At 49.0% G+C, this 23202-nt stretch overlaps 1 protein-coding gene across 6 annotated transcripts in view; it reads right to left on the reverse strand.

Moving 5' to 3' along the window:
- KCND3 (potassium voltage-gated channel subfamily D member 3) overlaps nt 1-23202 on the reverse strand; it is a 224581-nt gene that overhangs the window by 196365 nt on the left and 5014 nt on the right. For all 6 annotated transcript variants that reach the window (XM_002751227.7, XM_009001880.5, XM_054236647.2 and 3 more), the window contains exon 2: nt 19666-20843. In XM_002751227.7, coding sequence (XP_002751273.1) covers nt 19666-20771 — 1106 coding nt within the window. In that variant the 5' untranslated portion in view covers nt 20772-20843. The remainder of the gene's footprint in view (nt 1-19665; nt 20844-23202) is intronic.

A 23202-nucleotide genomic window follows, 5' to 3' on the forward strand; every position in this document is an offset into this window, starting at 1 on the left:
AGAGCCAAGCCTTCAGGCGGCTACAGTCCCACTTCTGTTCTCCCTGCAGCCTCTGCCCTGAGTTTCCCTGGCCTGAGTTGCTGGCACACCATCTGGTATTCCTGGGTGAGCCAAGAGTTATTTACCAGTGACAGCTCTGTTCATCTGGCCATTGCTGCCCAAGTGTGAGGGCAGGAGAGCTCATCCAAGCCCCAGTGATGGCTAAGACTGGGCAGACACATGTGCCACACCCTGGCCTAGGCACATTACAAATGTCATTATTTTCAATCGTCACAGCCATCCTCCTTTGCCAGAAAAAGAAAGTGAGGTTCACAGGTGGATTTCTGCTTGGTCACATTGTAAGAAAGTGGCAGAGCTACAGATGGAACCCAGGTCTGCCTGCCTTTGGAACACATGCTCTTATTAACCCACACTCTCCAGCAGGGGTCTTCTTTGAGAGGGTCTGGCCTACCCAGGCAGCACAGGGTGCCGCTGGGGCTGCAATCAGGATCTTAGGAATGAACACGTCTGTGGCTTCTTCCGCTTTGGCCTGGGGGAGCTGCAGAAGGCCTAGGGATAGAAGGAAGTCAGCGCACCAGAGAAGAAAATCCATTCTCTCTCCATTCACTGCCTTCCCCGACTCCAACCTAAACAGCGACGTCACGCCATTACATCCCACTCTTAGGGACTTAGAACCCCTGTCTTTGCATTGGCTTCAGTACCTGGGTAGAAGCAACTTGGACTTTTGATCAGGCTAAAGCCTGCATAGACACCCTGCCTGTCCAGACCTGCTTCGTATTTCCCACTGTGACATTCAGTCCACATGGCTCATGGTCAGGACCCTGAGGTGGGTTGTGAAAACAGTCACCCACTCTTCTCATCCCTTTGCATTTATACCACTGTGCAATGTGATGTTGCTGCTCCTCCTCCTATCGAAAGGTGGAATCCCTTTGTCTACCCTTTCCATCTGGGTTCGGCCAGGCAACTTCCTTTGGCCATTGGGACGATAACGACTGTGACACAGCAGAGACTGGAGCAGAGCTTGCGTATGAGGGCTTGGCCTGTCGTGCAGCTCTTGGGAACCCTGTGACCACCACCATTTGAAGCATCTGGGAGAGTCCGACGGATAATGTGAGACAACAGCCACGTCACCGCTCCTTGTTGCCCCAGCTGATCTTGAGCTGGCCACCAGATATGTGAATGAGGCCATCCTTGACCAGCTGCCCCCAGCTGAGTCTCCAATGACCAGGGAGATCAGCTGTGCCAGACCAAGAGAACTTCCCAGAACACTCAAACCCACAGAATCCTGAGATAGAACAAATGTTTATGAGTTAAGCCCCTAGAGTTTTGGGGGTGGTTTGTTATACAGTAAAAGCCGCCGGATTCAGAGCGCCACAAGGGAATTGAAGAAGGAGCCAGGAAATAGGTCCCAAGGAGAATATTGTGAACCTGAGAGAGGCAGTCGAAGGCAGTGGTTGAGGGGATCCTAGAGCTAGAATGTCTCAGTGTGAAACCCTCCTCTGTCATTGAGTACTTGTGTGACCTTTGACAAGTTACTTAATCTCTCTGCTCCTCAGTTTCCTCACCTGCAAAGTGGGGACGATAGTAACGGCTACTTGATAGGGCTGCTATGAAACGGAGTTAATAAACACAGAGCACTGAGAACATGACCTGGCCCACTGGATGAGGATTTTCCTGTCATTTTTACTCCAACAGACAGTCCTGAAAAGGTCCCAATTGTCAAAGAGTTCTTACATGGAGGAAGGGGGCTGACACGCAGATCTCTAGTTCCAGTGAGGGCTGACGTGAGGCAGTGAACTGAGCCCACCGTCACGAAGGACAGAGTTCAGACCTCAGGAGAGACTTCCTGACAGTAAGCATTGCTAGACACAAAGAAGGTAACAGAGGACCTTCCAGCTACATGGCCTTCTGGGGGCAGAGACACCCAGGCAGGCTGCACTGCCTCTCCATCGCGCACCAACGTGCACACAGTAACTCCTCTTTTCAAAGTCTTCCTGCCTAAGCAAATCCTCAGCTCTCTCAGAATCATCTTATGGCCTTCCTTTAGGCACCATCTCAGAATTCAGAGAGAATTTGTCCTCTGCAAGAAAGGAGAAGTCATCCTTTATCCCAATCTTTAATCCCACCCACCAGTCAGGGTCTCTGAATTGCCTTCTGATTCTAACGCTATCGTGATTCAGTAGAAGGAGGGAAACAGGCACTTGTATGCCAATATGGGTGCCCAGGCTCCCAGCCAGGGCCAGGCTGGAGGGGAAAGGGGCCAACAGTCTTCCTGGGCCACAATACTGGGCTCTGGGACTTGACTGTCTTCCCTGGCTTGACACACTGCTCAGGCCAAAGCAGATTTTTCACTGAGGATGGCCCAGCTGGGACCCTGAGAGCAGCAGGTGGGGAGAGTGACTCCTGGGCAGGCTGAAGCCTGGGGTGCTAAAGTACAGTCTCCCAGCCTGTGGGCTGCAGTACACAGGTGGGCAGGAAGGGGTTACAGGCATGCAGACAGATACAGATCCCTGTCCCCCACTCACTCGCAGCTCCTGAGACAGCTGGTGGGGCAGGGGTAGCAGAGACCTGGTCAGTAAACCTCCTGCTTCAAGCAGCCTGGCCAGCCTCAGAGGAGCAAGGTCAAAGACACAGCCAGATGACCACAATGAGAAGTATAGCTCTAAGGGAAAACAGCAGCACACTTGGAGCAGGAAAGGCAGCACTAACTCAGAGGGGCTCCTCTCAGAGCAGAATCGAAGTTTATATTTTTGAAATTCTAGATGTCACTAGGAGGTAGAAACAAGACTAGAATGAAGAACAGAACTTACTCCCTTGCAAAGTTGGGAAATGGAGTGGGTATTGTCCTACCCACCAGGGAGGGACCAAATAATGATGAGAGAGGGATCCCGTGAGCTAGGGCACTGGGAGGGCTGCTTCCCTCACATTTCTCCCCATCTCCTGATGTGCACAATCTTTAACTCTGCCAAGGAGCCTGCCATCCAGTTCATCTGGTTCATTTCTGTGCATGGTAACCACACCTAGCAAGCTGTTCATCATCCTAAGGGGCTTGAACACATGGTCAGCATGCCAGGAATGTTTGTAGAATGGATAAAGGAAATGGGCAACAGCAGATTCCAAACAGTGTCTGCAGTCAAAAGCTTTGCTGCATCCCCCCACCCTGCCCCCAACCACTCCTTTTTTTTTTTTTTTTTTAGTAAGCAGGACCGTAAGTTCAAGGACTGTGGAATCTCTCTTGTTCAAGAAAGATCCCCCAGCAATCTCTCTGGATTCTCCAGGCACAGAGTTGCTTTCTGAGAAAAGAGTGTGGAGGTTGGGTCAGAGGCTCATCTAAGGACCAGAAGATCCAGCTCTGGATCAGAATGCTGCTTCTGGTGTCCGAGGAGGGTGACCTCTGAAGAGATAACCTTCCAAGAATGGAGGGACATTGGATGGCAGGAAGAGGGCAGGAACCTAAAGTTCCAAATGTCAACAATGGCCCAGGTTACCCTGAGAACTCCCTTCTCCCTCCTCACCCCGTATGGCCAGCAGGACCACACACACACACACACACACACACACACACACACACACACACACCCGGAGCATGGTTCCAGGTTCTGAGTCTCTTCTTCAACTTTCACTTTTTGCCCAGAGTACTTGCCCTTTCCAGCTCTCCAAACCAGCCTTCTCATGTGATTCACACCCTCCTGTAAGTTCTGGCTCTTCTGCGATTTCTCTGAGTGGAACAGATTGATGACCCCCTTGTATCCCCTATCTGAACAGGAGATGTCCCCACATTACATACTCCATTCCAAATCTGGGCACATCCTCCCTCACTGCATTCCATAAAACGTACAAACCTTGCACCTGACTCCTTCTTGGTTTGAAGTTTTGTCCTTCAGTGTGATTGATCCACACATGTGTGGGTGCCTTTCCCTGTCTGAAGTGAGCCAGCAGGACCATGACGAGGCAGCAATGGACCAGTGCATATCCACTGAGCTCCTCTGTGTGTCAGACACTCTGCTAGGAGCTGGCTTCCAGGACAATCGCCCTGACGCAAGCAGGGCTTGTTTAGGAGGCTTTCAGGTGGTGGTGACTGGGACCTCCCTACAAGACTCACTCACCAAGCTCCTTTTCCTTGGTACCACCCTGCTGCTGACTCCCCAGTCCTTATCCCCACTGCACACTGGAAGGAAAGCGCAGAAGATGCTCACATCCTGCAGAGAGCCCACACACTTACCCTCTCCCCAGCCCTCTGTGATCATTTAATGGTTGGTTTCATTCAAATAACTCAAGGTAATGTAAGCCGTGCTGCCCACACGGATGCTAACAGCAATATATAGATTCCCCTGCATTCTTGCAGGGAACTCATGTAATAAAATAATGGGGGTGGAGAAGGAAATGGCCATTTACAGACCAACAGGATAATAGAGGAAGAAAAAGAAGTTGGTGACGGGTGTCGGAATGTAGGAAACCACCCCTAGTGGAGGTATCAGTAGGGCTGGGGAGGTAGGAGATAGTGGAAGGGATGAGAGCTCTGCTTACCCCAGAACCCAACCCATTCATGCTGCAGAGGTCCTTGACTGTTTATCCTAGAGGGCTTGGTGAGGTTCCTGAGTGGCGGCTCACCTGACAAGCCTCCACTCACCAATGGACTTCACTCTTCAGGGCTGGCCCTGAGTCGCCCTAAGTCTGTGCCAGGACAGATATATCCCAGGTCCTTTTCACACAGAGTCCCCTAATGACTTCCCTGATCTGCGTTATACCTGCCTTCCAGAACTGTTTCATAACAGAACCGTCCAGGTTCTCCAAGTTCTTGTCTTTCTGAGGTATAGAGAAAGCAGATTTGAGTTAATTCGAAGAGGAGATTTGTGATCACTGACTCTACCAATGGAACGAACTACATCAAAAAGGCTAAGTTCACTGGGCACGGTGGCTCATGCCTGTAATCCCAGTACTTTAGGAGGCCAAGGTGGGCGGATCATCTGAGGTCAAGAGTTCAAGACCAGCCTGGTCAACATGGTAAAACCCAGTCTCTACTACAAATACAAAAAAAAAAAAATAGCCATGGTGGTGCATGTCTGTAGTCCCAGCTACTTGGGAGGCTGAGGCAGGAGAATCACTTGAGCCCAGGAGACAGAGGTTGCAGTCAGACTGTGCCATTGCACTGCAGCCTGGATGACAAGAGCGAGACTCCGCCTCAAAAAAAAAAAATCCCTGGAAATATTCAGGCAGACCTGTTGCCCTCTGCTGGGGAGGGTGCTGAAGAGAGTCCAATTCCAAAGGGAATAGCAAACTAGACTCCTTCTAAATCTAGGATTTGTGGGGCTCAAATGTCCATCTGAGCTCATCCTTTAAAAAGCCTCTTGGTTCCAGGGTTAATGTCTTATGACTTTCCCTCTCCTGACCCAATGAGAGGCGCCCAGGGAGCTGAATTCATGGTTTCCTGCTCTCTCCAAGCATGGCACCTCAGCCCTGTGTAGGCAAGGCTGTTGACCTTGATCTGCGTCCTGCCAGCTCACCAAGTACGCTGTTCACGCACCCGGGGGAGTGTGCAGGCAGGGTCTCCCAGGCCTCTCTGCAGACTTGCATTTCTGATGGCTGCTTTGGTCAAGGACTCTTTAACTTCTACTTCTCTGGAGAAGAAGAATTGGAAATAGGAAGGTCCCCAGAGCTCTACCATCTTGGGGGCTGGTTCCCCAGGGTAAGGAGTGTCCAGGCACTGGGCTAATGAAAAGTTTACTTCAGAAAAGTGAGATTTAAGGCTTGAGCAATTGGCTAGTAGGTGAGAATTCATTCAATCCAACCCCCTCACCATTCAGAAGATGATACTGAGGACTAGAGAAAGGAAGTGACCTGCCCTAGGTCACACAGCTTGCCCAAGCTGGCCCCACACCCGCATCTTCTGACTCCCAATCCAGTGGGCTTGCCGGGGTCCTACAGAGCCCCACTGTGGCAGAAGGATTCAGGCAACCTATGTGAGCCAGCTCAGGAATAAAGCACCTAACTCAGCAGGGACACAGCAGCCTCTGCTCCTTAGATGAGAAGCTGACCTTACATGGAAATATTCAGAAAGACACACACAATGCATGGGGGTGAGGAGGAGGGAGGTGGGCATAATGCTTCATAATCTCTCTGTAAGCCCTGCCCAAACTCTGAGCATGCCAGCTGGGCTGCAGAATTTTTTTTTATTAATCCACACAACACGTTTTTGCTTGCTTCAGACGAGCTTCTGCTGGAGTGAGGAAAGAAAGGAGAGAAGGGGGATTTGGCTTGGAAGGCAGGGGCGCAAGTCTTCAGTACAAAAATTTCAGGAACTCTAAACAGTTTCTGCAAACAGAAGAGAAATGGGCTGCGGATGAAGGAAAAAAATCTGGGGTCATGTAAGCTGTATTGATCTCCATCTTTCCTGTGCAAACATGGCATGAAAAAGAATGAGGCCCATAGCTACAACGTCAGAAGAGCCAGCCGAGGAGAAAGATCCACACCTGGTGACTGGGGTTCCTCAGGAAGGCTGTGAGGCAAGGCCTGTCCTGTCACACCAGGGGTGACATCTCCAGGAGGACCTTCCACCCTCACCCCGACCCCCACCTACTTCCTGGAACCAGAAATGGCTGCAAGTCAATGCCAGGGCCTACTGCTGAGGGGCATGGTGGACAGGGGAACCTGTGCTCTGTTACAGGCTTCTGACAGGCTCCCTGCTGGCCCCCAGAAATGTGGGGACTGGCTTCCAGCTCTCTGTCGGCTGCGCTGTGATATCTCTAGTGGGCCAGGAGGGGACCAGCTGAAAGGCTGAGTGATGCCCAAAGCCACTGTGGGGTGGGTAGGGACGTCGTCACCAACTCCCAGACCAGGACACCAGCAACAAGGTTCCCCGGAACCAGAACCTCTCAAGATCAGGAGACGGCATGGGACTTTTAAAGTTATTATAAAAGATATTTGCATAATATGCATATTTACAGGTTTCCCTCTCGGGTTTTTTCTTTTCTTTTTTTTTTGGAGGGGCACAAACACGAGGCTTATAATACATGAAAGTTTCTTGTCTCCTTATTTTTTGTCTTCCTTCCCTTTCGCCAGTATGTGCTTTCCCCTGCTGGTGGGTCACTGCCTGCCGCAGGTGTCCATGTCCCTGTTGGCCACATGAGCCCCAATGCCCACCCTTGTGTGCCTGCTGACCTCATCTCCCTTGACTCTGATCTTCCCTTTGTCCATTCTTTGTCCATTCTGTATCGACCCTTCACCCTCAGAACCTTTATCAACAGATCCCAAGACTTGTTTGGTCCTGGTATGGTAGACACTGGGGATGCGGGCATTTTCCTCTCCTATGCTCAAGCCAGAGGCTGGGGAAGGAGATTTCTCTACCTCCCAGGGAATGCATTTCAGGCTCCCAAATGCCTCCAGTGGAAATCCTGGTGGAAAATGATAGGCAAAAGGACGCTGGTCAGCCCAGTGCCAGTCTGAATCCCAGATTCTCCACTGATCAGTGGTAGGCTCTGAGCAGGCTTCCTCAGCTACAGATCACAGATAATAGTAATATCACTCTCATATGGCTATTTGGAGAAGTAAATATGTAAAACTAATTAATAACATTACACAGGCTCAACAGTCTTAGCTGTTATTACTGCTCTCATTGTCTTTGTTAGGGATAATGACAGTTACCTCACGTGTCAGGGTGAACCTATTTCTATTCCATCAGTCTTCGGTGGAGTGGCAGACAGCTGTTTCCCGACCTTCCGGATAACAACCCTGAAGAGACTCAAACACAGCTATTAAATCGTCATTTCTGTTGAGGGGCAGCGTCTCTTCATCTCAAAACCAACTGTGGATGGCACTTTCCTGTGGGGAGGCCAGATAGCTGCCCCTGTGCACACTCCTGCTGTGACCCCTCAGCTCACTCCACGTGCAAACTAATGGCCTTCACTCTCTCTCCCCTTACTAGCTTTCTCTCTTTTTTTCATAGCTTTTATTTCAACCTTTCCTTCTCTCTTTTTTGTTGGAGTTGGAGTTTTGCTCTTGTTGCCCAGGCTGGAGTGCAGTGGCGCAATCTCGGCTCACTGCAACCTCCACCTCCCCGGTTCAAGCGATTCTCTTGCATCAACCTCCCAAGTAGCTGGGATTACAGGTGCCTGCCACACCATTCCCAGCTAATTTTTTTTGTATTTGTAGTAGAGATGGGGTTTCGCCATGTCAGCCAGGCTGGTCTCGAACTTCTGACCTTAGGGGATCCACCCACTTCGGTCTCCCAATCTTTCTCATATTAAACATTCCTTTGTTGATCATGTGCTGCTCTTACTAGAATGTCAGCTCCAGAGAAGCTGTTCTGCTCACAGATACATCTTTATCCTCCAGCATGATGCCTGTTGCGTGGTAGACACACAACATTTGTTGAATAAACAATCAAATGAATTAATGTATTTAATTTTTCCACCAAAATGATCTTTTAAGGGCCAGATGAAAGAAGCCTTCCCTGATCCTTGCCTGCTCCATCTTCTCCTCACACTTTCCTCTCCTTGACTCATGCCTGTTACGTTGTTGAGCCCAGAAATGTCTATCTCTGTGAACACAGGCATTTCTGTTACTGGACTAAAGCTCCTAATGAAGCCAGTGGACTCTCATGAAGTCAAAGGACCTCAGCCTGAACCCAGTAATGCTACTATCATGTGAGAGCTTGGGCACAATGTTTGCATCTTCTCATATGTAGAATGGTGACTTAACATCCACCTCAAGGGATTGAGTCCCCATCCCTTTCTCTCTTTGCAGCCCCTCATATCAACTAGGACTGGGTCATCTTCATAGCGGCAGCTCCATGCATGTTTGCTGAATTAGTGAACAATCACTTTCCCTAGTTTCTTACCCAGGGCACAAGACAGAGGGGGCAGGTCACAGGATGCTCCCAGTGATACCAGCAGGTGCATCTGACGTTTTTCTCCAAGGGAAAGGAAGGAGTAAATGAGAGAAGTGGTGTCTTAAGTGTCTGGAAATTCTGCCAAGAGCTTGGGACTGCAAGAACCAGGACAGTGTCGCCCACGAAGGCTGTACTGCTCTGAAGCAGCATCACCTTTGGCCAAGCAGAAATAGTCCGTGGTCTGTGGCCATTTAGACCCCGTCTTCCATCCACATGCCGATGTAAGGGTCCTTTTATAATTATTATTATTTTAAATTCTGCTTTCTTGGATGGGTACAGTTTATTTAATAATCGTTGTAGCAAAAAAAAAAAATACTTTGTTTTACTCAGAACCCAATCTGACCTTTTAGCTTCAGCAAAAACACAGTATGAAAGGAAACCTCTACGTGTGAAGACAAGAGACTGAATAGAAGCATCAGCAAAGCTGTTCACAAACAGCACCAAAGTTCCTCCTGGGGGCAGGTGCCAGAGAAGTAGGGCATGAGGCAGGAAATGCTCCCCATGCCCTCTTCTCTTCCCTCCCTTCATCTTTCCCTGGCCAATCTCATCTATTTTTTTCTGCTTCAGCTGATGATTTTGGAAACGGCCTGTTTATCCTCTTTCTCTCTGCTAAGCTCCAGACCCATCTTTCCACCTGTCTGCCAGCCACCTCAAGGACACCCAGGGTTAACTGCAAACAACACAGGTCCAAAGCCAAGCTTGTTGGCTCTGTGTTCCCTCTTGGCCTCCTGACAACCTGTTCCTTCTCTAAGGAACTCCAACAGCCCTACCTCTACTCATGCCAACTCCATACCTCTACTCATTCAGTCTTATAATTCCAGAGTTCCTTTTGGCTTCTCCTCCTGGGTGTTGTTCCATTCCAGTCCTTTCTCTTCTGTTCCATTGCAACTGTCCTAAGTCAAGCCCTCCTTACCTCTTATGTGGCTTAATCTTCTGGCTGACTGTCCTGTGTCCAAGGTCTCCCTTCCACATTTATCCAGAAGACAGCTGCCAAATAAATCTTCCTCATCAGTGCACACTGGACTACCTTTAGTGTCTCCCTAAAGCCCAGCAAATAAAATCCTTAGCCTAACATTTTAGGCTCTCTGCATCTCTATTAAATCTTTTGTTCCTGCTTATGTCGAGCCATTTTCCCATTTGTGTGTGTTCAACACTAGCACACTGGCATATTAGTTAAGCTTCCCAAACACCACGTCCTTTTGCAATTTACTAGGATTTCTCATTTTCACATATCAAAGTCCTACTCACCATTGTTGGTTGAGCTAAAACCTCTTTTCTATGAAGCCAAACATTCTCATCAGCAGGTGTTTACTAAGTATTAATTCTGTTCTCCTGCTCTTTTCAGCACATGCCCCATTTTCTCTAGTACACGCTCATGGACATACTCCAATTCCCCGTTATACTGACAACTTCGTAGGGGCAAGATTTATTTCTATATCCCCCAAAATGCCTACTAATATGCCTTGCAAATTCAACTGGAGGTTGAATACTGTTTGTTGAATTGAATCAAGATTTGTGCTGTCCGTGGTTTTGATATCATATAGTTTAATTCTCTTAGTTATCTTTTCTGGGTAAGTACGAGTGTCCAGAAATAAGTAAAAGAAACTGACGACGCTTCTCAGCAGCTATAACCTGTAATTACGGTTAACTCTCGGTTATCCATGCCGCTGGAAAAATAGCAGTGGAAAGACTCCCACGTCAGAAGCATAAAATCATTATTTCCATCAGTATTTGACATGCATTGTTTAGTTTTTAAGCAGCTGATTTGCCTTTTTAATTGTTTGGCTGATCAGTAAGTATTTGCATTTACAGTCTTTCAATAACTGTCTGGGCAATAGGGGTGGAAGGGGAGATGGAGGATTAGGCCAGTGGGAGAAATCCAGTTCAGCGTGAAACATTTACTTTGTACAACCTCGAAGGCAAGGCTCTGGACAATCAGAAGATCACAGGCACTTGGAATGTGTCAGCAGGGCCCCATGGTCTGGCCATTTCTTTTGGATGACTGCAAAGAGCAGAGACTTCCCAGTCTCCTAAACAGCTCACTCTGGTGTCCAGAATTTGTTTTCCCATAAAGAAGTTACAGGAAAGTTCCACTGGGACTGATAAGGTTCTGGGATGGCGGGAGGGCTATGCTTCCAGTCCTGTTGGGATCGGAAGGTGCTGGCTGTGCCACTGGAAACCACTGGATGGAAATCGAAGAAAATTCTATTTGCAATTTTGCAATGATAGCTAGATAAAATAGCGGGGACGTTCCCCTTTTCCACTTCTGAAGCAAACAAATATCACATGTGGTAGATTCGACAGCTGCATCAGTTGGGGAAAATTGATGCACATTTCATGTGTCAGGGAGCTGAATCCCAGAGAATAGAGCCAGCCTCCCAGAAAATGGTTTCTTTATATAGTTCCATCCATTTATTGTTTGATTGGACTTTCTGTATATTAAATTCAAGCCGTTCTGCCGCTCATGGGTATTATGATACGTTGGCTCAGTGGGAAATAATGAAGGTGATGGGATTTTACAGCATTGCATTACAAAGGAGGCATCCCCAGCCCCATCCATCTTTCCATCAACTAGCTTGTGTGTGAGGTGGCACTTATATTAAAACGATTTTTCTGATTCAGTTTAATGACACTCATTCGAGTCCTGACACCCAGAATACGATTACAAGAGCTAAATGCAATCTTCCTCCATCCAGTCCCGGTCAGCAAAGACTCAGCTATCTTCCCCTTCCAGTCCCCATCTTCCCAGACACCCATCATTTGCACTGAGCTAGGTAGAGGGAGGTGGGAGTTGGGAGAAGCTGCCTGTATTCTGGCTCAAGAAAAGCAGGCTGGACAGAGGTTGGAGTCTGAATTTGTTCGTGGCGGCCAAGTCTTCTGGCAGAAAACTTTGGATACCCAAAAGCATTGTGGGAACTCCTTCCTGCTTGTCACTAGAAGTTGGTTTGAGGTCAATACTGTGCACTTCTTCCAAAGAAGATTTAAAAAAAAAAAATTGGACATCACTAGAGGATGAACACTTAAGATATGAATATTAGGTACAGTATCAGCTTCCTGGAAGTGGTTGGTTGTGTGCAGAGCCGTCCGCCTGAGGACAGGGGTTGGGAGGTGAGGGGCTCAGAGCTAAAAGTCTCTGCTCCTCTCCCTGATGGGAAAGAGCTCCCAGCCACAATGGCGTGTGGACAAGAGCCCTGCAATGGCCTGGGACAGGAGCTCCCTCCTGGGTGGGGGAAACAAAAATACTCAAGTAATTACTGAGGGGGATTCTCCTGCTCCTGAGGAGGGGGAGGGCCATGCTGCCTTTTATTTACACTATCTTGAGGCAGAATAATTGTGGCTCCTCAGGAGGAATCATGGTTGTGTTTAACGGGTGTTAAAGAGGGAAACCCAAACAAGACCAAACAGAGACATACAGAGAGAGATTGGGATTGATTTTGAGGGATTTCCAGAAAAGATCTGTGAAATGGACACCAGCCTAAAAATCTCTTTCCAAAAATTGCAGCAATTTGAATTGCTGGATCAGAAGACAAATTCAATGTGATACTCCCGGTGTGAAGCACCTAAAAGGCTCAGACCCTACCGGTTTGAACTAATCTTTCCCTCCTCTGCAGCCTGAAGCCCTCTGGCTATCATAGCTGCTGAGTTTCAGAGTGGTCTGTCTGTTTTTGTGTCTGTGTCAACACTGTCCTCCTCATGGCAGGGAGCAGTAAGCCCAGCTACTTGCCAGGTGCTCAGTAAATGTTGCCCAGGTTGAAAGGCAAGTTCCATCTAGGTACAGACCTGCCTGCTTACTGCCAGCATCAGACCTACTCTGAGATGCGGATGCTACAACTCAGGTGCTCTGGCTCGTTTGTTACATGCTGAGGCCTCAGCTGCTCCTGGCCTTGGAGCAATCCTGCAAGGCCTTGAGCTTTCTTCTTGTGAAATGCTTCTCCCAGGGGTAGAGAAGATCTTCAGGCCTGTCTTTTGAGCCAGTTCCCTGTTGTGGGAGCAGGGGAAGATTTCAGCTGGCTTGGTGGGAGCAGAACCAACAAGCACTTTCTGAGAAAGCTTCCAAATAGATGCAGAATTGCTCACTTCTTCCACTGCCATCGCCACCACCCTCAGTCCTAGCCACCTTGATTTCTTGCCTGGATTATTGCATTAGCTTCTCCCTGACAATGTATTTACTATCCAGCAGCCAGAGCAATCCTTTTAAAATGTAATTCAGTGGCTCAAAACCCTCCAGTGACTTCCCATGCCAAGCAGAGTAAAGACAAAGCCCTTGTGGTGGCCACGAGGACCCTACAGGAGCTGCTTCCCTGTTATCCCTCTGGCCTCATCTCCTGGTACTCTCTTGTCTCCTGCTCTTGCAGCTTGACCGTTCGGACCTTCTTACCTTTTCAAGAACAGCATACCAAGGCCCCTCCTGCCAGTTGGACCTTGCCTGTTACACTTCGCACTTGCTATTCCCTCTGCCTGGAATGCTGTTCTCCAAGCTTTCCACATTCCTTCAGGTCTCTGCCCAAATATCTGAGAGGCCCTTCTTGACCTCCTAACATGAAATAGCAACTACCCCTTGCTCTGCCCAGCCTCCCTACACTCAGCACTCCCTGTCTATCATATCAGGCTTTAATTTTCTCTGCAGCCTGATATAACGTATTTATTTATTTGTTGTTGGGCACTGTACACTAGAATGTAAGCTCCACAAGATCGGAGACCATTTTCTTCCCTGCTGTACTCCCAGTGTCTAGTAGGTGCTCAATAGACATCTGTTGAGTAAATAACTGAATAGAGAAAAACATCATGGATAGAGGGGCTTACCTGTGGCTCCCCTTCTCCTCCTCCCTGGCTCCAGAGTCTGCAGCAAAAAGTGTAGGCAAGTAGCCAAGAGTTGGATGCAAACCTCCCTTGCAAGAAAGCCCCAACCCTGCTAAGCCTCAAGTCAGAACTACAGAATGCCCTGCTTGGCCTCCCTATCTCCACTCCGTCCACAAATATCCTGTCTGACATGACTATATAGCTAACATTTGGACAGCACTTTCATTGGTTCTCAGATTGCCAGGAGATGGTTATCAAATGAGAAAACTAAAGCTAGGTAAACAAATGAACCTGTTTGAGTGAACAAATACTTATTGAGGCACAGTATATATCAGGCTCTGTGTAAGGCATGAATCATGCGTGGTCTCTGGAACAGAGATCTAACCTTGAAGAGCTCACATCCTGGGGGAAAGATAATACACAGCTGAAATTAACAAAATGTGGCAATGACAAGACAGAGTAATGCGAGGGGTGTAAGAGGAGACAAGAGAAGGGTACCCAGCTCCTGGAGGTGACGTGGGGCTGAGTTTGAAGGACGATGTGTATCAGCACATTGATGTGATGTGTGTCTGGACACAGAGGCAGAGCGAAGGGTAGTCTCTGGAGCACCAGAGGGTGTTCAAGTTCAAAGGAGGAGAACTGGGTCTCATTCGGTTGGTGTTGCCTGAGCCTTACCCTGGCTGGTGTGCAATCACTGCCTGTGTCTTCTCAGAGCCTGCCATGCTGCCTGGAGTGTAGAAGGCACTCAATAAATGTTGAACGAATGAATGATTCCTTGTTGGGATCCAGTTCTGCACCCTCTCTTAAGAATTTCAGCACCATAATCGGTGCAGCAAACCACCATGGCACGTGTATACCTACGTAACAAACCTGCACATTCTGCACACGTATCCCAGAACTTAACACCAGAGAACTGTCAGATAAGAAATGTCAACAAAGAAAATATTTTGAGGTCATTTGTTCCCAATAAGTGTCCAAAGATAAAAGTCCCCTGGGCAGGGACCCACCCCCAAGTAGGTGGGCACTATTAGCCAGTATCCCAGGGCCAAGGTGCTTGGGCATTGGGAGGAGGGTTGATGGGCTCCAGAGGCAGTAAAGGTGTAGATAAAATTTCAGGTGTGGAAGGGTTAACAAAAACAGGTCTCAGACTGGCTCTACTTCTGGCGCCATGGCGAGGCTTACCAAGTTCCCCATTCGGTGGTGGGCCTGTATCGATTCCCAGGTTTAGTCTCCCGGCCTCTTGGAACCTCAGGCAAGCACCTTCCAGGATTATGTTTTAAAGTGAAATGCAAATCACCTGGAGGCGGCTTCCTGCCTGGAAGAAGTAAAAATCAATCCTGTTTTCGTTAAAGTGATTTTTGGACACTGTCAAATGCTCTCTCACCTCAGAGCACAGGGTGACAGAGAGGTTGCCAGTCTCAATTACATAACTGAGCCAACCAGTAGCGGTGGGCCATCTCATCAGGACCAGACACTGCTCTGAACCCTATCCTAAGATATTCAGGAGCAGCCTCATCAAAACCAGGCCTGGAGCCGGCCTCCCATGGTTCTTGTGGATGCTCGCTTGCAAGGCTTTCCGCCCACATGTTCTTCCCTTTCCCAGACCCTCATGAGCTTCCCCCGTGGACTATCGGGCCAGTCGTGATGCCAAGCAAGGTCAAACGAAATTAAAAAGGGAAATCAGGCCGGGCGCGGTGGCTCAAGCCTGTAATCCCAGCACTTTGGGAGGCCGAGACGGGTGGATCACGAGGTCGAGAGATCGAGACCATCCTGGTCAACATGGTGAAACCCCCATCTCTACTAAAAATATGAAAAATTAGCTGGGCATGGTGACACGCGCCTGTAATCCCAGCTACTCAGGAGGCTGAGGCAGGAGAATTGCTTGAACCCAGGAGGTGGAGGTTGTGGTGAGCTGAGATTGCGCCATTGCACTCCAGCCTGGGTAACAAGAGTGAAACTCCGTCTCAAAAAAAAATAATAATAAAAAGAAGGGAAATCTGCTTTCAGAGAGTTTACATCATAGAGTAAATTCTCAAAGTAGTTAGGTTGGTCTTATTTAATATTGGGAGTTCTATGTTATCCTTTCCCTCCATTAACTGAGATAATTGGGGATTCATTTTATTTATAGCATCAATTATAAGGATGGAAATTAATCCTTGAATGGTGCATTTGGGAACTCAACTGTCAGGGGGCTCAAGGGAAACCTGGGCAGAGCGTAAAGCATCTTCCCCAGTAGCACAGGAGGCTGCAAAGGAAAGCCATCCTCAAGCCCTGACAGCAGCTGGGCTGTCACTGTTCTTGTGTGCTTAAGGTATTCTGAGATCTTAACTAAATGGTAATAATTGGTTCCAGGAGATCCCTCCCTGGAGGACACCTGAGTAACTCATCAACGAGGTGCTGGGAAAGCAGGCAGAGAGGGTAACCCGAGCAGGAAGAGTAAATGCCCTCACTCCATGTATCTGCTCTCCTCGTTGTCAGTCGGCCCTGCTCTGCAGAGGAGCTGGAGACAGTCCCACTCCAGACTGGATATAGGAACTCAGGGAAGAACCAGGGAAGGTCTGGAGAAAGGAAGAGGTAGATGTCTGCTGGGAGCTGTTGGAAGCAATCGAATCATGGCAGGATATTGGTCCTTGGTATTCCATGGCCACGTGGGACTCAAATGCCGGTGTAGAGTAAGAAAAAGATGGGCTTTCTGGAAAGGTTGAACAAGGCTACAACTAACCATGAATGTGGTCAGGACAGAAACTAGCCATGGAAGAGGGAAAGGTTTCCAGGGTCAAGTCGGCAACACCTCCAGTAAAGACAAGAAGATCTCCACAGTACCGCAGGGCAGCCCAGGGAGTAGATCAGACACCAAGTAAAGGCTGCTCTCCTCCCTCCTGGGGCCTGGGCTGGGGTGGAATACACACAGCCGAGGAGGCTGCAGGCTGTGCAGGCTCAAATCTTAGATCCACCCTCTAGAGAGGACAAGTAGGTCTAGAAGGGACTGAGAATAGTATCAGGTCAAGCAAATGGAAGAGGCACTCCATTCATGCTGGCTCATCCATTAACAAGCATTTGCCAAGTGCTTGCTCTGTATAATCAACCAACGAGCCTGGTAATGGTGCCAGCTCAGGTCAAAGTCAAAGTAGCCTGACCCAGCAATGAGCTACACCAGCCAGGAGAGAGGGAAAGAAAAGGCTGCTTTCTCATTACTTATCTGAGTTTAAGGAAGATGCTGCTAAAGGTTTCCTTTCTTGCCCATTTGGTTCTCCTCCCAGAAGCTAGACATTTAAATGGAGAAGGTAAAGTAGCATGGGGAAGGGAAAACAAACTCGTTCATTGTCAGATGTGGGGTGAGGAAGCCCACCAGGTCTGCATGCAGGGAAAGCATGCTTCTCCCTAATGCACCCTTCCTTTCACCTTCCAGCAGAATCTACCAGTTCCCTCCCAAGAAAGTGAAAATGAGAACAAGGTAGTTCACCCTGATGCTGGACTTGCCCCTTAATCTACAGGGTGAATGACAGAAGAAGTTACTGGTTTCCCTACAGCATTAAAACATAGGTGAATAGACACTAATTTCTTTTTTTAATTATATGTATATTTTATTGCACTTTAGGTTCTGGGGTTCATGTGAAGAACATGCAGGATTGTTGCATAGGTACATACATGGCACTGTGGTTTGCTGCCTCCAACCCCATCACCTATATCTGGCATTTCTCCCCATGTTATCCCTCCCTACTAAGGCAGTATTTAAACTCTTTGGAAGGAAATGTTTTATTCTTAAAATCTCTGTGTCTGGTGCAGTGCCTGGCATATAGTACTCATTGGGCTGATGCTTTCTTGACTGGCAATATGACTAGAATAGATATCACACCCTGAGGCCGTAATAAAAAATAACCCTGAAGGTCTGATTTCTGCCTAGGGGCCCTGATGGCATGGGAATAATTTGAGTAGCAGGGTGAAAGGAGAAAGGGCATTGGAGCAGCCAGATTGATATTTGAAAATTAGTTCTCTCCTTATCAGCTACATGACTATGGAAATTTATAGAACTTCTCTGAGCCTCACCTTCTGCATCTTTATAGGGTATAGAATTTTTCCAACCTTGCAGGGCTATTGTAAAAACTTAAAGAGATAATAGATGCAAAGTTCTTAGCACACTGCCAGCATACAGTAGACAATCACATGCTGTTATAGTACTAATAAAAAGTCATGAGCAGGAGGCTATCAGCATGTCTGTTTTCCCCTCTCTATGGCTATCCTGAAGGATCTCTCTGGTGTCATGAGTCACATGAAGGGGCAACTGAAGGCACTGGGCAGTCAGAGCCACATCAGGAGCTTGACTAGAAGTGGGAGTGAGGAGTCTGGTCATGGGTGAGGTCCCCTTCAGGAAGGCGATTTGGCCAGGGTCAGCCTAGAAGGGATAAAGATGACTTCTCCTGACAATACAAGCTCTCCAGCCCATTTTATCCCCAAAATACCCCACTGCACCAGAAAGGTCACATCTGCCACCTGAGCCAAGAGAAACAAGGTTAAATGACCAAACATTCTTCATTCTTACCCACTCTGGGGGAACAGCCATTTGAAGAGCAAGTGAGTGTGTGTTTGTGTGTGTGTGTGTGTGTGTGTGTGTGTGTGTGTGTGTGTTGGAGTGGGAGGAAGGGGCAGTGTCAGACAGATGAGAGCAAGGGGAATGCCCCAATCAAATGTTGCCTTCACAAATGGATGGTGACACCCTTACTCTTCCCCTTGCTACTCCCTCCCTCTTGTGTGTGGCAGAATGACAAATGTAATCATTTTAAAAGGTCCTGTCACCTGCTCAGTCATTCCCAATAAGCATACACAGCACTATGGAAAAACCGACACTACCACCTCCAGGTTTTGGACAGGAAAAAAAACCCAAATCTCTAGGACACCACCAACCAAATTGTCAAAGACAAAATAAAAAGCTTCATGAATTCTCCATCAGCAATATAACGCTTCCTGGACTAAGCAAATATAGACCCAGTATATGAATTGTGGAGGGATTTTGCATTAGGCTCTGTGCCTTCTCATAGCTGAGGCAGAAGCCCCTAAGAAATCTATGTCTCCTAAAGTTACCTTTATTGGTTCTAATCCAGTTAAGGTGAAGATTGTAATCTCCTTCCTGAGCCCCTTTCCTCTGATAGAAAGCTTCACATCCCAGCATTATAAATACGTTTCTCTGACCTCAGCTGGAGAGGGGATCTCGGAGAGACGGAATTACTGTGACCTTGCTGAGCACCTGTCCTTCCTTATGATGATATTGCTGCTTCTGTGTCTGACCATGTGATCCATCCAAACTATCTCACAGTCACCCAGGTCATTCAATCACTGACTCAGACTGAGAAAGCAAGACCGATACTGCTTTAGAAAGAAAGAATAAGCCAGGTGCCTCACTTTGCAGAAAAGCCAAGTTCAGAGTTGCTTAGAGAAAGTCTGCTCAGAACTACTGAACCCTTGAGTGTCTGTAGCAGCACAGGAGAAAAGTATGACAAATGGGAAAATGGCCTGCAAGTACACCGCAAAGAAAAAATGCAGGAAGGATCCAAAAAGAGTGCTCTTGGTGTCTTTTGGTAACGGACATCTGGATCCTCCCAACTTCCCCAGCCACTGCCCTGACCTTCTCGCTGAGCGGCCCCTATATACACAGATGCATATAAGAATGCAGCCATCCCCTAGCCCCGAGGCTTCACCTGCACACAAGGCATGGCTGAAAAAAGAACTGGTGACTTAATTTTCTTAGTTCTATAAAACACATGCCCTCACCTAAAAAAGCAAACTAAATTCCCAGCAAGCCACCACCTCCAAGCAGATCACTCACGGGCTTTCCCCTTCGGATACGGCAACCTCCCCTGCTCCCACCACTGGGGTGAGGGACTCGCTCCTCCTCTCCCCAGGGTGGCGCCATCCAAGGCTTCAGGGGCCATCCAGCTGCCCTGCAACCTCCGTCCTGGTTTCATCCACCAGCGCTGACTTACCCCAGTGTGGTCATGGTGACGATGGTGTACCAAAACGAGGCGGGGATGCTCGTGAACTTGCTGGCCGAGGAGCCCTTCTCGGCATAAAACATCACAGTGGCAAAGATGATGATGGCCATGGTGAGGGAGAAGAGGAGAAAGCCCAGTTCGGAGGCACAGCTCTTCAGTGTGTACCCCAGGATCCGCAGACCCTGGGAGTGGCGGGAGAACTTGAAGATCCTGAAGACGCGGAAGACCCGGAGCGTGACGAAGGCGCCGGACACGTCCTCGTTGTTGGTCATGACCAGGCCGATGTAGTAGGGCATGATGGCCACCACGTCGATGATGCTCATGACGCTGCGGATGAAGCGGTAGCGGCTGGGCGCCGCGAAGAGCCGCAGGAGGTACTCCACGGTGAAGATCATGACGCACGCCGTGTCCAGGCAGAAGAAGGCCACCGAGTAGCGCTCCCCGCACGGCAGCTCCTTGCTGCCCGGGACCGTGCCGCACGGCACCGTCTCCACCACGTTGGTGATGACCGAGACGGCGATGAAGAAGCCAGTCACGTAGTAGAAGACCAGGGCCAGCGTGCTGGTGTGGGGGTTCTCGAAGGCCCGCCACATGGTCTGGCGGAAGCTGAGCGAGGGCATGGACTCCTGGTTGTTCTCCGAGTCGTTGTCGTCCATGAGCCGCTCGGCGTTCTCCCTCTTGCGGTCCTTGTACTCCTCGTAGCAGCAGTCCCCGATGATCTCGGGCAGGATGCCGTAGAAGGCCAGCTCGTCGTCGTAGGCGGAGATGCACTCGTAGCGCGGGTAGTGCAGCTTCCCCGTGCGGTAGAAGTTGAGCACGCAGCGGAACACCTCGGGGTCCCGGTCGAAGAAGTACTCCTTGGTGTCCTCGTTGAAGAAGAACTCCTTCTCCGTGCTGCCCAGCAGGGTGTCCGGGTAGCGCTCCAGCGTGGTCCTCCAGGTCTGGAACCTCCGCCCACTCACGTTGAGGACGATCAGCTCATCCTGCCGCTTGTTCTTGTCGGCCGGGGCCAGGGGCATGGGGCAGTTGGCCACCGGCATCCACCCGATGGCCGCAGCCCGGGCGAAGGGCAGCCAGGCCGCAACTCCGGCCGCCATGGTGACTCCAGCTCCTGGGCCGGCAGCCGCGTGGACACCGTGCACACCAGCTTGGAGTTAGTTCAGCAAACCCTGGGGGACAGGAGGGGAGAGAGAGAAGGGGTGAGTCCATATCGACTGGCAGGTAAGAAATAGGACACAGGAAAGGATCACTGGTGAGTGAAACGGCAAAAGTCTCCAGGGCAAATGAATGAAACTGAAATCCCCACCACAGAGAGGGGACTTGATTCTTTGCCATCCCGACTCTGGGAGAACACCTAGCTCCTGGAGCTCCGCAGGGTAGGATCACCAGATGTTGCTGACTGCCTGACAAATCGTCAAGTTGCAAGAGGGCTCAGGAGAATTTGGAGGGAAGGCCTCTTTCGCAGGAAGACCTGGCGAGAGGTGGGTAATAATCAGCTCTGAAAGGTTACGGCATTATTAACTCTTTAAATTGGGAGAGGGCAAATGAGTTCTCATTAAATGAATTTAAAAATGGGATAAACACGTTAATTTTTATTTCACTCTTTCACCCACTGGGGTAATCAGGAATGGGGTGTAGATGAGGGAGATCAGGTAAACAATTCTTTCCACTTCTCCCTTGTGAGGAGGAGGCTGGGGCTGCCCAAGTCCAGAAAATTCTCTGAGATCGCAGGTGACCACCGGGTTTGGTGAGGTTCTGTCCCCAACCCCCACAGAGAAGTCTCTCCCTGGCAAAATGCTACCCTTCGGGACACTCAGCCCCCACTCCTTGCCCTAGCAACCTAGTATCCAATTTCTCCTCTCAGAGCCATGACGGAAAGACGTGGGAAAGCTCGTGAAGCCAGGCAGGGTCTCTTTTCCCACGATGTGAAGGGCGTCTTGGCTTCTTGGTTCACCTGACTTGCATGCATTGTCTCTCCCCCTCCCTAGAGGAAGCCGATCCACACTCACTGCCATCCCTAGATTCCTTGCCTCCCGTCTCCATCTGCCCACCATCCATAGCTCCCTCAGGTTACATAACAACACTCCTTCCCATGCCAGCCTCTCTCACCTGGCCCCCACTCCACCCTCAGAGATTTTTCCAGAGCCAGGCCACCTTGTCCCTTTACCTCTCTAAACCACACTGCATAAGCACTTCCCCATTACCTGTGTGGACGGAGGGAGCAACAGCACGGAGAATTATATTTGGCTTTGGGAAGCAGATTTACCTTCCCAAATCTGGCTTTTTAAAGATGATAGTGAAATCACTCTGCAGTCCCCAAATGTATACCATCTGTGGGAAGGCATGTGGTGACACAGAAACACGTAACAGAATGGGAAATTGTTTGGGGTTGACACACTCATCTCCACTAATCCTAAACTGATCACAAGAACAAATCCTAACTCAGAATGATTTGGGCCCTCTGGAATTCAGCTGCTGTGATTCTATGTTTAAATAAATGAGGAAGGAGCGAGTCTTGGAAATTTTTTTTTCTGTTACACAAAGACTTGTAATGGGAGTTGATCTTCACCTCTCCCTGCAAACCTGCTTCACCTCCTGACTCCCGGCTCTTCTAGGTTTTTCTGACCTCTACCTCCCTCAAATTCCTGAGCTGCCACCAGACTTTTCTGCTCCGATGTCTCGGAAGTGGACAGGTTTAAACAGAACGTGCCTCCTTGTAAAAAGCTGCTGTTTGCCTTTTGTTCACGGCATCCCCAACCGTAGGGCTGTCACCTTGACCATATTTCTCTAAAGAGTTGCCAAATAATAGGCAATAGCTCTTACCGCCGTCATGAAGGCCCAGCTTCCCTGAGACCTCCTTCCCACTGGTCTTCTTGTCTGTCAGTCTCACATCCCACCTGGTTTCTCCTATTCCCCTGGAATCTATTCTGTTCAGTGTTATCCCCCTAATTTTGATTGTATTTTACCCCATGACCTGCAAAACAAAGTCCAAACTCCTTGGCCCAGTATTCCAGCATGTTCACAAATAGCTCCTAGCTTCATATCCAGCCTAATGGCCCAGGCACTTATCCTAGCCTCGAATAAGACCAAGACTTGTTCATGGACAGACCCTGGGGACATCTGCCTCTGGACCACTCCTCCCTCTCATGAGAATATCCTCCCCCTGGACGCCTCCTATTAGAATTATACCTATTCACCACCCTCTCTGTGATGCCTCCTCCTCTCCCCGCTATGAGATTCTCTTCTCCCTTTGGGCTTCGGACTTCTGGAGGCTCGTTGTTTTCTCTCTTCCCTAGCACCTATCATCCCGAAACCATCCCACATACGTTATACACATCTTGTTAATAATAATGGCTAACAATAATTGAGCACTTACTCTATGCAAGGCATTACACTAACTATCTCCCGCGGATTATCTCATTTAATCCCCACAGCAATCCTAGGAAGAAGAGTCGATTGTGTCCCTCATTACATAGATAAGGAAAGCTAGCTTACTGAGACGTAGCAGTCTGACAACCCCAAAGCGGC

The sequence above is a fragment of the Callithrix jacchus genome, chromosome 7 (assembly GCF_049354715.1).
Source record: "Callithrix jacchus isolate 240 chromosome 7, calJac240_pri, whole genome shotgun sequence".
Classification (NCBI taxonomy): Eukaryota; Metazoa; Chordata; class Mammalia; order Primates; family Cebidae; genus Callithrix; species Callithrix jacchus.